This window comes from Notolepis coatsorum, assembly GCF_963971535.1.
Source record: "Notolepis coatsorum genome assembly, chromosome: 9".
In the NCBI taxonomy this organism is placed as follows: domain Eukaryota; kingdom Metazoa; phylum Chordata; class Actinopteri; order Aulopiformes; family Paralepididae; genus Notolepis; species Notolepis coatsorum.
The window spans coordinates 12,450,540-12,466,006 of record NC_140173.1 but is presented as its reverse complement, the minus strand read 5'-3'; the positions used below and the strand labels follow the sequence as shown (position 1 = coordinate 12,466,006).

The following is a 15,467-nucleotide window of genomic DNA, read 5'->3' as shown; positions in this document are numbered from 1 at the left end:
AGAAAAATGGGAGAAAAAGTGGATCAAAAAAAAATATCTTAGATACAACCACGTACGTCATGAGCTCAAGATACCGGAAGTGTTGCGGTGGTCATTCCTCGAGGAAGCGACGCGCCTGACATCATTGGCTGCTGGCGAGTGAATCATCGTCGTCGGTCGGAGAGTCAGGGATGCTGCTGCCGCTGCTTACTGCGCCTCAGCCCGTCGCACTTTCTCATTCTAACATCGTTTCGCCTTTTATATAAATAAACCGACCATGGAGGAGATACTGCGAAAGCTCCAGAAAGACGCATCGGGACACAAACACAAAGCTGTCCGCGATGCGTGTGTATACGCCTGCGGTGAGTTGGCGAGGAGGGGGGGGGGGGGGGGGGCGCTGGGGGGGCGCTGTGATGATGTGGCTAACGTTACACCTGCCTGCTTCCTGGCGTTTTAGCGACTTAAAACCAAAGGTAGTAATGGTGACAACTTGTCACAGCGTTTTAAGACAATGCCTGTTATGATGAATTGAAAATGGGGGACCCTGATGTAAACAAGACGAAAGTCTTTCTCTGGTCTGCATCCCCTTAACACTTGTATGTATTGAGCTGTACTGTACTGTACCCATTCTGCAATCTGTTAATAAAGTTTTCAATCAATCAACTCAATCAATCAATGTTAACAACCTGCTCGACACGTCATGTTCTTTAGCACAGGCTCCTTATTTAGTATTTGGAGTCTCCTATGGCAGGTCGTTGATGTGGATGTGAGGGTTTTCCACTATTGGATTCTTGGTGTATGATGATGGGGACCAATATTTCATGCTCATTATCATGCCTTAGAATAATCTACAACGTATTATGCTATAGGCATAGCCTATTATCTTCGCCTAGCCTATAGACCAGGGGTGCCCAACCTTTTTTGAACCAAGATCTACTTTTTAATTTGCCACCTAGCCGAGAGCTACCAGCCCAAATTTGTCCTACTCTCGGCTAAGATAAGATAAGATATTCCTTTATTGATCCCCTTGGGGAAATTCAGGCATAATAGCAGCATGGGGGAAGGGGGGGGGGGGGGGGGGGTACAGGTAGTAAAAACAACACAAATGTCAATATAATTTACTATCTAACTAACTGAAAAATATATTCAGTGTCATAAGGTGCATAAGGCTAGTATTAGTAGTAATAGTATTACCCATTCAATATGCACATGACAGAAAATATTATATGCCATATAATATTTTCTGTCATGTGCATATTGAATGGGTAATACTATTACTACTAATACTAGCCTTATGCACCTTATGACACTGTGAATATATTTTTCAGTTAGTTAGATTCTAACTAACTGAAAAATATATTCACAGTATTCAGTGTCATAAGGTGCATAAGGCTAGTATTAGTAGTAATAGTTGTAACTGAGGGGTACAATTCCCTGACTGTATTACTAGATATGATACTTACTACCACTACCTTTGTACTTAATATTCGGCCACCCAGTACACGGCATAAATATATTATCATAAACACTCTCGCGTAGATGAAACGGATCCAACACAAATGTACGAAGTCGAAGTATGCGTTTATTACTACACAGCAATGGTGTGTAGAGCAAGCACTTAATCACTTAATTACATTTATGAATTGAAATAGTATGCACTTTTATGGCAAAGAGTATTCGTCGGTATATCAATAGAGAATGTCCAATCTCTGATGGCGCAGGTGGTAAATATACGACCTGGAATAGTTAAGGAATAACAGCAATGATACTTTAATGATTATAAGACTGGATACACTAAGGGGGGGTTAATCCGGTCGCTTGTAAGCCGACAGGAGTAGGAGGGGGGGGGGGGTAGAATCCGGCTGCCTCGTCCGGCCAAGGGTATCCCAGGTGAACCCACTGTAGTGCCGTTCAATGCGCCGGCGATCCTTGGACCACAGATGAAAGCAGGTAGACTCTTTGTGGGCCGGCTCTCTCCGGTCCACGGGGGAGAGACGTGAAGCGACCTCGTCTTGCAGAGCGTCTCCTCACCTTGCGTCCTCTCCAGGGGGGGGGGTTCCAACACACGGCAGTGTCGGGGGTCTTTATCCATGGAATAATCAAAGTATACAAAGCATAATCCGTGCCTGGGAAGGCGGGCTGTCGTCGGTAGAATAATCCGGTATACAGGTCCACTCGCTCGTCGGCTCTGGGGCTCCTCGGGTGCAGCTTCACATGGGGTAAACCACCCTGGGTAAGCAGCCAGTTCTCTGCCCGAAACGATGGGGTACTGACTACGGTAGTATTCTCACCGCACGAAGCACTATATATTAACAGACTATTATTAGCTTAATAGACTACGTCCAACTCGACGATATAGTGCCAAATATGACTATTCAAATATTAATATACACGATGTCTCAATACCGATGGTAGGCGAACTTGGCCTTACTCCCACACGTGGCGTCGCGGGGAGGCTTTACGTCTGTGACTCTATTGGAGGGTAAGAAACTGGACTGAAAAGAAAGTCCTACTTTAGTAGCGCAGTATATATACGCACTATGAACAAATAGTCCCATTAGTGGTGCGGTAGCCAGATTCCTACGCGGAACTAGGACTTGTTCGTACATGTGGAGCGGTACGTTTGAACTGGGTCTGAGGGGTATGGCAGCCTGGCACCAAGGTCTCGACCAATAGTAGAATGGAGACTATTATGGGATGTTCAGTAGGCTAGAATGGATATTCAATGCATATTGTACAAGGAATATACAAGGGATATCAGGGAATATTAGAGAATATACAAATACAATTAAATATATATATATAAATAAATATATATATTCGGTTTAATCTGGCCCTTCACAACAATAGTATTACCCATTCAATATGCACATGACAGAAAATATTATATGGCATATAATATTTTCTGTCATGTGCATATTGAATGGGTATATAATATAATATGCTATTTTATATATCATTGTAACAGTGTAGTGTAGGACTTACAAGAATGACAAGACTGTAACTGTAACTTCTCAAGTTTATTTCACACTCTGCATACACACTGACAACACACACACTCAGTTCAATGGGCATGAGAAAACATGTGTTTACATTGCCAAAGCAAAAGTGGAACAATACAATAAAAATATATGTACAATAAAAAAAGGAATAGGAATGATGTGTAAACAGAGCTGTCACATTGCAAAATGGAATACAATCAAAAAACAATTCCACAAAAAGGTCTGTCAACAGTCACTGATAGTTCTCCTTTATCTGTTTTTTTTTTTTTTTAATGTCTCTACCTTAGTGAGAACGCTGGCACTGGGAAGAGGTAGCTAGTTTTTCAATGTCTGGGTTGTAGGAGCTGGTTGCAAGCCTCAGGCAGTCCACAAGATGGTCATCTGTTAATGTGGTTCTGTACTTGGACTTGATGATCTTCATGTGAGAGAAAGCAGACTCACACAGGTAGGTTGATCCAAAACATGCTGTTAAGTTCATGGCACATCTCCTGAGATTGGGGTACTTCTCAGGCAGCAGTAGCTCCCAGAACTCTGCCTTCATCCCTTGTGTTGCCCTGGCTTTAATCTCAATGTCAGTTTGAAGTGTGAGGATCTCATTCTCCACAGCATGGCTGTCCAGATTAAACAGTGTGGCCACTTTGGATGTGATGTCATCCACATCTACAGTTCCAAATGGAAAACACATGTAGCTTGCAACAGGTTCAAGTATTGAAAAGTCTGTGAAGCGCTTATCAAACTCTGACAAGATGCTTTGAACTTGCTCCTCATAATGTGTGCAATCAAACTGTGCGGTGTCCTCACCCTGACGTTGAAGTTCTGCTTGCATGTGAGGAAAGTCGCGTAGGTCACTGCGTTGCAGCCTTCTCGCCCACATGGTGAGCTTGCTTTTAAAAGCATTCACTGAGCTGATCATGTTTATTACACATTTATCCTTTCCCTGCAGCTCTAAATTCAGGTTATTCAGCATGCCAGTGATATCGGTTATGAATGCCAAATTCAAAAGCCAGTTGTTGTCCTCTAGATGTGTATATTCGGCATGTTTAGCAAGCTTGAGAAACTCTTTAATTTCAGGCAGCAACTCGCTGAATCTCTCCAGAAATTTACCTCTGCTCAGCCACCTTACATCTGTGTGCAGCAGCAGGTCTGTGTGCTCCGCCCCCGTCTCCTCCATATGTGCACGAAATAGCCTCCTCTGTAGGCTCCTTGCCCTGACAGAGCACACAATCTTCATAGCGATATCCATAATGTCCTTCATATTTAAAATCTTTGCACACAGCACTTGTGTTGGTGAATTATTGTTACTTGGTGAATTATGCAGTGGTAATTAAGGAAGTCCGGGAAAGCGTCGCTTTTTTTGCACAGTCCGATGAACCCATTATTACAGCCAACCATGGCTGGTGCCCCATCGGTTGTAATAGAGATGAGTTTATGGAGGGGCAGTTTGCTCTGCTTAGCGAACTCCATGAAGGCTTGAAAGATGTCTTCACCTTTAGTGTATCCTTTAAGAGGCAATATGGTGAGCAGCTCTTCTTTTGCGCTCATGTCGTCAAAGGCCATTCTAATGTAAATACATAGCTGTGCCACATCTACCATATCAGTCGATTCATCGAACTGCAGGGAATAACACTTGCATGTATTAATGTCCCTCATGAGTTGCTGGTGGACATCTTCGGACATTTCCTCACAGCGCCGGGTCACAGTATTACGTGACAGCTGAAGGTCTTTAACAGCATCCATAATCTCTGTGTGATACTTGGAATTACCGAAGAGTGAATCGGCAGCGGCAGTCAATGCCTCTTTTACACATTCGCCGTCTTTAAAGGATTTTTTCTTTTTAGCAAGAATGTGACTGACACGATAAGAAGCAATTGTTGCAGCTTTTGCCTTGGTGCTGGGCTTCGTAAAAGTAGACTGTTGTCCCACTAGTGAAGACTTCAGCTGCTGGAGTGCTGTTCTTCGTAGTACTGTTTTTGGAGGAAAATCCGCGCAGTGTTTCTTGTGCATCGTTGTATAATGCCGCTCCAAATTACCCTTTTTCGGCACAGCCACAGTTTGTTTACAAATCAGACATACTGACTTTGCGTTGAAATAAACAAAAAAGTAAGCCTCCTCCCACTCTTCATGGAAATGATATGTTTTTGGTCTTTTGGCTGCTCCGGTTCTGCTTGCGGCGCTGACGCTGGTGCTATCCGGCAGCTCATCGGAGGCGGCGTTGGAGCTGCTCCCTGGCGGCGGCGGTGGCAGGCGCAGCTCGTCGGAGGGTCCTGGCGGCGGCGGCAGTGAAGTCTTGCTTGCGTTGTTGAAAACGAGCGTCCTCTGAATGAACCTCTTTTTAGCTGGTGGTGTTCCATTCATCTTGCAGTTTCGAGTGACTGGTCTCAGAGCCACGTTTATACTGTACCTGCCAGGTGATGGGCCCGACCCCCACTCATGCCACTCCATGAAAACAAAGGCATCAATTTGCATCCCTATGGTGAAGCTCGCTGTCCGGAATGTAGACGGTATCGATTGGCGCAGGCTGCCTTTTATACACAGGACTGCTCGAACGTGTATTGTCCTCCCCTCCAAATCAAATCAAATTAAATGATTTTCCAAAATAATCTCGCGGCCTACTTGAAACCAGCGCGCGACCTACCGGTCGATCGCGATCGACTGGTTGGGCACGACTGCTATAGACCATCACTAGGCTATCTTTTAAAAGTCACATTGTGTCCCGGTGGTGATTTGACAGTTGACACACAGTAGCCTACATCTTGTTGCACAAATGATGAAACAAATCAACCCTCTTCCTAAAGGGGCACCTCATCAAAAAAACAGTGATTGATTGATTGATTGATTGAAAAGTTTATTAACAGATTTATTGCCGATTTATTTTGCACATAAATCTCACACACCAAGCACAGTTTTGCACACGTTAATTTAGTTTGACAGTAATTTGTTTGGGAGTAAATTAGTTTGAATATGGCCACCGGTGGGTGCATGATGTCATCGGGGACGTTGCATCCTTCTGTTGTGTTTATTACAGCTCAATGAATGATACGGTAGCAGTCCCTACTGTATACCACAAGGTGTTGCTATTTCATGACATCATTTCATGGAGCTGTAATGAACACGTCACAAGGATTTTGATCTCCCCGATGGCATCACCGGTGGCGATATTCAAGCTCATTTACTCTCAATAACTGTCAAACTAAATTAATGTGTGCAAAATCGCTTTTGGATGTGTGTGATATTATGTGTAAAATAAATCAGCATCGTTTTTTCAGCAAAGTGCCCCTTTAACTATGTTATAATTAAAATGATGGGGAAATCACCATTAAGCCTGTGCCCTTGTTAAATGTGAATTCATTGCCTAATTTCTCATTGATCTCTATGGGATAGACGGCCTGTTTCTTTACCTGTCTCTGCCCTGCTTGTGTGACTGTGCATATCAGTAGGACCACAGGTAGAGAGGCTAACATTATGCTGAACAAGGGGTAATAATACAATCTTACACACACGCACACACGCACGCACACACACACACAGTCGGACACACACACACACAGACACACACACACCCGGGACTCTTTGGATGTGAACATGCAGTGAGCCATGGGGCAGGAAAAGTTATTAGGCCTAGTAGGGAGGAGGGCTACTCTGCAACACTCACCCCCCCACTTTGACCTCTGACCTCTCCCCACCTGACATCTCCCATGACCTATCTAGCTCAGGGGACCATTGTAAAACACTGGCATGGGAAGGCAAACCTCGACAAGCTAAAAGCAATTGGTTTTGATAGTTTATCAGTGAGCTGGATGCAATCCTACCTGGAGGGGAGAGAACAGATGGTAGAGGTAAACGGTACCCTACCCCCCCTCCCAGTGAGCTGGGGTGTTCCACAAGGAAGCATACTAGGACAGTTACTGTTTCTAATTTATGCAAATGACATGTCGTCAGCTTGTGACTGCAACTTGTTCCTGTTTGCGGACGACTCAGCCCTGCAGGTCTCTGGCAGGAACAAGTTACAGGTAAATAAAACCATCAGCTCAGAACTCGGTAGAATCTGCACCTGGCTCGCTGATAACAAACTATCATTACACCTGGGTAAAACAGAGTCCATTCTCTTCGGATCAAATAACAAACTCAGCAAAACCAACGGCTTCTGTTCTCTGTTACAGTGGGTGACAATATTGTCACAAGGAAAGATGAAATTACATAACTGGGTTCCATCCTAGAGGCAAATCTTTCCTGTGACAAAATGGCATCCAATGTAATAAAAAACCAACAAACTAGATTCTTGTACCGGATCTCCTCTCTGGTAAACAAGAATACCCTGAAGACTCTAACAGGAGCACTCATTCAAGGGTACTACGACTATGCTTGCACCTCATGGTACCAAAGCACCTCAAAGGCACTAAAAACAAGATTACAAACATCACAAAACAAACCGGTCAGACTACTGCTTGACCTTACTCCAAAACCCACCTTACCCCTGCCCAAGTACAGCAACTTGCAATGGGCCTGGTCTACAAGATACACTACACCACTAAGGTACCCATGTACATGTCGAAATACTTCCCAAAGGTCAGTGAATACCACCACCACAACACCAGAGGGAGTTCCACAAATCATGTTCAACCCAGATTCAGCACAAACAAGGGTCTAAACACGTTTCGCCATTATGCCACATCAATGTGGAACGCCCTAGCCACAGCCGTAAACAAATGTGAATCCCTACCCACCTTTAAAACCGGTCTCAAAGAGCACCTACGGGAGGGTGCAATTCGAAACTGGCCCCCCTAAATGGCCAAACCACCCCTCCCACCCACCCACCCCCTCCTAATGTACAGTTTCTTCCCCCTCATATGTATATATTATCTGTTAGGATCTCTGTTTAACAGTACTGTATATTTGCATATCTTGTATGTCACAAATGTAACAGTACTGTACCTGTATGTCATGTATTGTCATAAATGTCATGATCTATATCTGTATGGCCCCCGTAAAAATGTCCAAACCCTACCTCCCACCCACCCACCCACCCCCTCCTAATGTACAGTTTCCTCCCCCTCGTATGTATATATTTTCTGTTAGGATCTCTGTTTAAAGGGGAACTATTTTACTATTTCTTTCACTATTTGGGCAATTTGACACAATTCCTGTGAGTTTATGGAACACATCTGTAAGTTATTTTTCCAAAAAATGCATTGTTTTGTATTTTTAATCAAGTACTCAAAAACAGCATTTTTCTACCTCAACATTTTAAGCCGTTTTGATACGCGGATCCGAGGTGAAGGACGAGAATGCGATTTGAGTGACAGAGAGACAGAGAGAGAGGTGGCTGGCAGTTGGCTATAAGCATAGACGGGGCGGGCGTTATTATACAGATGAGAAACCTCTGACGTCACAGATCCGCTAAATTTCAGATGACTCACTTGAGTGAGGGACAATATTGTGAGATGAGAATTGGAAGAATGCGCCAAATTGAGAATTAGAGACATAGATCCTATTAATATAAGTCCACAAATAATGCTAAACACTGGACATGGCCATTTATAAGATAGTTCCCCTTTAACAGTACTGTATATTTGCATATCTTGTATGTCACAAATGTAACAGTACTGTATATCTGTATTAAGTTAATGTCATTATGAATTGAAAATGGGGGACCCTGATGTAAACAAGACGAAAGTCTTTCTCTGGTCTGCATCCCCTTAATAAAGTTTTCAATCAATCAATCAAACCTTCACTGGTCCTATTGTAAAACACTGGCATGGGAAGCCAAACCTTCACTGGTCCTATTATACAAACCTTCACCGGTCACCCAAGGGGGAACGCCTGTATTACAAACCTTCATCCAGAGAGCTGGACCACTGTATAGACATTTAAAAAAAAAATCATCTTATGTGCTTATTTTACAGAATCCCTCGAAGCTCAAAATGGATCCACCAAAATGTCCCCATCGCAGCTTCGGTAAGTGAGACATTCCAATATATTTTTTTGTATTACTAAAACATTATATCACAAATAATCAGACGTCAAGTGTTCCTTTTTTAATCCCCTAAGGGAAATCCAGGTGTCATTGCAGGTGTCATTCATTCATGGTTTTAAATAAAGGTTCAAATGAAAGGAAATTAAGTCAGCCTGTGTTCAAACAGTTTGTTTGTTTATTTTTTTACCCAGGGACAGTGCACATGAACCCTTTCAGTGCCACGGACGACATATCTCGTTTTATCAGCCCCCCTGTTGAGTGCCCACGACGACAAATATCGTTTTATTGTTTTATTAGCGATCTGATTTCATATTTCATCAACCGAGTCTCCCGTTGGTACACCAGCCCCTACAGGAGCTCAGAATGGAAAAAAGCACCCCCTATTGTCTATCCCTGTGTAACCTAGCCCTGTTTGTAGATTTGTCGAAGGCGTTTGATACTGTTGACCACCTTCTCCTATTACTATTATTAGAGTGTTGGCTTTGATACAGGTGCTTGCAGTTGGTTTCAAAACTATTTAACAGAAAGATTTCAGTGTGTGAAAATGGGAAATGCCCAATCAGAGCTTCTACCCATCACAAAAGGTGTTCCACAGGGATCAATCCTCGGCCCGGTCTTATTTACCATTTATATTAATAATATTGTCTCATCTCTGAGCAGCTGTCAAAGCCACCTTTACGCGGATGACACAGTTCTCTATTGTACTGCTGATTCTGTGCAACTGGCCACTAAATATTTACAACGCTCCTTTGACGCCCTGCAAGATGCACTTATTAGTCTAAAATTGCTGCTTAATGCCAGTAAAACTAAATTCATGTTGTTTTCCAAAGCCAAAAATATTGTTTATAGTGACTTGCATATATCTACTCTGAACAGTTCTGATATCGAGAGAGTTTCAGAATACAAATACCTTGGTATTTGGATTGATGAAGTCAAGGTTAAGCAAGGGCTCTGAAAGTGTTAATGGAACATCTTCAGTTTCCACATCAATGTAAATGTGCCAGAGCTAAGGAGCTAGTTTCCACCGGTAGTCCCTGCCTGCCATGCATGTCTTTATGGTGTGGGAGGAGCCTGGAGGACCCAGAGGAAACCCACGTGAACACAGGGAGAACATGCCAACTCCACACAGAAAGGCCCCCTGCCACTGGGCCGCATAGTTTTGTTTTAAACTACTGGCTGGTGATGTTCTGGATCCAACTACCACTGTGGCAGGTTGACATGGCGTGTCAGCTTGGTGGTCTTGGTGTGGAGCGCCGACCGTGGCTAATATACATTGAGACATTGTAGTTGTGACAGCAGAACCCCAGGTTTGGGTGCGCAATCAATTCTTCAATTCTGTCTTAATCTAAAGACTATATGAGATGCTTTGTTTTTTCCAGCTCCTCAGCCGTAGTAGATTTGTAGACAACAATACAAGTAGATCTGTACAAACGATCCAATACAAGGTAAAAGACAGTGGATAAATAAAATATTCTACAGTGTAAATAGTAGCAGTGTGTGTGTAATAAGTGTACTTGTGTGGTGTGTAAGTCAGTTCATGGAGAATGGAAAACATTGACACCTGAGGACGATCTAGAGTCTACTGTCTACTGACTGACTCTGAACTGACCATAGTTCAATACATTATAGGAGCATTAGGCCAATAATAGCAACATTAAAAGCAGTGTGGTGTTATTACTTACAGTCCATTCAGAGAGTCCGTACGCCCAGAACAGCCTTATGGATCCACCTACTGTAGCAGAGGTTTACACCTGTGCAGCTTTGTAACTAATTTCAAGTCTATTGCAGTAAAGGAATAGAGGTATTTTATGAATCCAAAAGCATCCTATAGGGCAGTGGTTCTCAACTGGTGGGTCGCGGGCCATTTTCAGTGGGTCGCGGATGTATAAAAAAAAGAAAATAAAAAATGTATTGACATTTCTGATGCTTTATTTTGAAGGACATACATTTCTCATGACGCAGCGATTGAAACGTGCAGTAGCCGTTTGCTGCCAGCGTTGTCATGACAGTAACGCTAACGTCGTCACATCAGTTGGCGCTCATTGATTCGTGCATTTGTAAACATGGCAAAAACGCAAATACGACACAGACTACATTAAATATGGGTTTTCTTACATTGAGGACAAAAGACGGGGACCAGAACCTCTGTGTGTCGTGTGCAGTGACGTGCAGCACATGAAAGCATGAAGCCATCAAAAATGAATATTCTTCATAATACAATGCTGTTCAGTATCCCCTGATGTATTTTAGGCGGATTTTCAGAAAATAGGGCTCTGGGCTTAAGAGGTTAACAGTCAAACCATCCGCTCTCTTACTAATACCAATGATGACGTCGCGCGCGGCAGTGGCCTGACACCTCAACCTGCTGACCGGTGTTGTTGGTTTTTCAGAGAGCGCTGCCTGCTGCCTCTACAGATGGCTCTGGAATCAAAGAACGTCAAGCTGGGACAGGCGGCTCTCTCCGGCATGCAGGTACGGTACTGTAGCTCTCTGTGGGACAGCTAGGATACACACAGGCTTTCACACAGACTCTAGACCTTACTGTACAGGTACTGTAGCTCTCTGTGTGACAGCTAGGATACACACAGGCTTTCACACAGACTCTAGACCTTACTGTACAGGTACTGTAGCTCTGTGTGGGACAGCTAGGATACACACAGGCTTTCACACAGACTCTAGACCTTACTGTACAGGTACTGTAGCTCTGTGTGGGACAGCTAGGATACACACAGGCTTTCACACAGACTCTAGACCTTACTGTACAGGTACTGTAGCTCTGTGTGGGACAGCTAGGATACACACAGGCTTTCACACAGACTCTAGACCTTACTGTACAGGTACTGTAGCTCTCTGTGTGACAGCTAGGATACACACAGGCTTTCACACAGACTCTAGACTTTACTGTACAGGTACTGTAGCTCTGTGGGACAGCTAGGATACACACAGGCTTTCACACAGACTCTAGACTTTACTGTACAGGTACTGTAGCTCTCTGTGGGACAGCTAGGATACACACAGGCTTTCACACAGACTCTAGACTTTACTGTACAGGTACTGTAGCTCTGTGTGGGACAGCTAGGATACACACAGGCTTTCACACAGACTCTAGACCTTACTGTACAGGTACTGTAGCTCTCTGTGGGACAGCTAGGATACACACAGGCTTTCACACAGACTCTAGACTTTACTGTACAGGTACTGTAGCTCTGTGTGGGACAGCTAGGATACACACAGGCTTTCACACAGACTCTAGACTTTACTGTACAGGTACTGTAGCTCTCTGTGGGACAGCTAGGATACACACAGGCTTTCACACAGACTCTAGACTTTACTGTACAGGTACTGTAGCTCTCTGTGGGACAGCTAGGATACACACAGGCTTTCACACAGACTCTAGACTTTACTGTACAGGTACTGTAGCTCTCTGTGGGACAGCTAGGATACACACAGGCTTTCACACAGACTCTAGACTTTACTGTACAGGTACTGTAGCTCTCTGTGGGACAGCTAGGATACACACAGGCTTTCACACAGACTCTAGACTTTACTGTACAGGTACTGTAGCTCTCTGTGGGACAGCTAGGATACACACAGGCTTTCACACAGACTCTAGACTTTACTGTACAGGTACGGTCAGGGGTTTTAAAAAGTACCCAGAAATGATACTTAAGTGAAAGTATGGGTACCGTCTCAAAATCGTACTCAAGTAAAAGTCAGAGTATCTGGCTAAAAACACACTTGAGTAAAAATCTAAAAGTTTCTACTTTGAAATGTACTTAAGTACTAAAAAGTAAAAGTAAAAACTGTTTTATTGCAAGGGATAGACCAGGGCCCTCATTTATCAACAATTCTTAGAAAGTGTTCTATTTTCGTTCTTAACACTTAGATTACCAGCCATGCGGTGCGCCTTACCCCCGTTAAATGCCACCACCCACTTCAATGATAGCGTTGTGAACGCATAATCTCTGTCTTAAATTATGTGTCTAATCTGCCCGTCGTTTATCAATGACTTGTTTGCAGTCAACATTGTTGAAACGGATTGTTTTTTAATCGCTTCATTTCCGTTTTATAGCATTTTGAAAAGCCCTCGTTTTCAAGGAAAATATAAAGATTCCGTGATAAACGGCATTTACTGGAATATTCTGGCATACACAAAAACGTTGTCATTTTTCTGCCTATTTATGAATCGTTTTCAAATAAACGCTAGATTATCGATAGTATATGTGTACTTATGCACGCAAATAGCTCTGATTATTCTAAGAATGGTAAAATAAATTCCTTACCTCAGATCAGATATTATCCAAAAAGATTATTCCAATTCCTGATCGCCATTCCAAATATCGATCGCGTTTATTGATTCAGTGTTGGCTACTGTAAATACATAATCCATGCGTTTTCCGGGCCGGCGATCACAATGGATTCTTCAATTGGCTTGACGGAAAAGTAAAATGAGGAAACTGCCCCCCCCCCCCCCCCCCCCCCCCCTTCATCAGTCTAAAGTAATGGGGTGCAGTTACACAGGGAGAGACGATAGGGGGCGGTATCTTCCCAATTGAGCTAAGAGAGAGTCTGAAACACTAACCTGAGGCTCGATTGATGAAATATGAATTCAAATCGCCAATAAAAAGAAATACGACAAACAAACGCTATATAGCGTTGGCGGGCACTCAGCGGTCGGCATGAACTAACGACAAAACGTGTGGCTGGCATTCAAAGTGTTAAGCACAAAATTTATAATGTGTGTACGTACAGAAAAATCTGGATTTATCACACGTGCGTAGACGTGTCCCACGCACACCTGCAAGTACTCTGTGTTGATAAATATCACTTGATCTACGCTCCACGCTTGTGCACGGTTTTACGTATTTGCATATAGAACCGCCCGTAATTAACCATATACGGTAATGATAAATATCACTTGATCTACGCTCCACGCTCGTGCACGGTTTTACGTATTTGCATATAGCACCGCCCGTAATTAACCATATACGGTAATGAAACACCCACATGAAATGTGGAAAAGTGGACTAAACCGAGCGAACGCCTGGGAGAAATACGCGACAGGCTGACAGACATGTACACGGTGATGTCGGAAACAGTCGGATATGATATCTATTAACTTCCTAAAGACCATTGCTGCCTGGGCAGCGCAAACACTAATAAAGACCGTTAACCACTGTTTGGCGTTGGTGTCATTAATAATAACCATGCTGGAATATGAATGCCCTTTTTCGCTTCGTTCTTTTAAAGTTCGATTATCCAGGGATTAAAGTTCCCCGTCAATTTGATTCCAAATCGCGACGGATTTTCTGTAAATGTTCTACCTGCATGGTTTAATATGATTTGTAGAGGCATGCAATCTATTTTGATGTCGGTATTAGGTATAGCCTATATAAATTATATATGCATAGCCTACATTATGCAACAGTAATTTGCGCATAACGCAGCATGGCACAGACATGTCACACGGAGCCCCGCGCCTGCATACAGTAAACTAACTTGATCGTTAATATAACTGTTGTCCTTGTATCTTTACGCTTATGAAAACATTAAATAATATGTATAAGCTATAGGCCGTCGTTTTGCCTTAATAGCCTATATTCTCAAATGGCATTTAATGGCTATCCGCTGTGGGCTATCTCCTCGCTGACGGACCAGTATACCTTTATATCATATCATATTCCTATGTCTCCAAGGAATCGTGGGGCTCTGGGGAATAAAGGTTGGGAACCCCTGCTATAGCCTATCCTAGGCTATTTTATTTACAGTAGTCTATTTATGATTTGTTTCCATAGCCGGTCCAGTTATGCTGTGGCTGAGATGGGTCGGGATTAATGAAGCTGATAGGAGACTGCTTCTCGGCTATACGAATTAAAGCCACGATTGAAAATAATGTACTTCCTTCTTGACAATAGCATATACTATAACAATAATACGAGAGTAGAACAATGAATCTCACTGCCATGTAGCCTATGTATAGCCTGCCTATGTGATCAATAAAAACACAAACTTGAATTCCATCATTATATTTATATGTTGTGTCTGTCCACTATGTTTGTTATTTCCCCCCCTATGTAAACGGTCTCTTGAAAGAAGAAGTTGCCTTTGAGAACCAATGGTTCTCGAGCCGTAACGGCACATGGGGCAGGAGCCTATCTCCTGTTTCCGTAGCGTGAGGCAGCTTGATGTACAAGTACACCCCTTGGACATGACGCTAGTATGTCGCAAGGACTTCCCCCCAAACCAACCCTTGATGCGGAGTGTCAAGCAGGGAGGCTATGGGTACCATTTTTAAATAGTCTTTGGTATGACTCGGCCGGGGCTTGAACTCCCAGCCTCCCGAACTCAGGGCGGATACTCTACCCACGAGGCCACTGAGCCGGTGTCACTTGAAAGGCGCTGTTACAAAGGGTCAGATTAAACCGAATATATAGTTTTATTGCCTGAGATCCCATGTATAATATCTGCATATCGTTTGATATCCCTTGTATATTCCTTGTACAATATGCACT

General features: G+C 43.3%; 1 protein-coding gene across 1 annotated transcript in view; it reads left to right on the top strand.

The window, feature by feature from the left end:
* Positions 1-202: 202 nt before the first annotated feature.
* The window catches only part of arfgef3 (ARFGEF family member 3), a 182,814-nt gene continuing 167,549 nt past the window's right edge, over positions 203-15,467 (top strand). The window contains 3 exon segments of the mRNA XM_084321258.1: positions 203-341; positions 8,885-8,936; positions 11,346-11,427. Of these exon segments, the coding sequence (XP_084177384.1) occupies positions 257-341; positions 8,885-8,936; positions 11,346-11,427 (219 nt within the window). The 5' untranslated portion in view covers positions 203-256.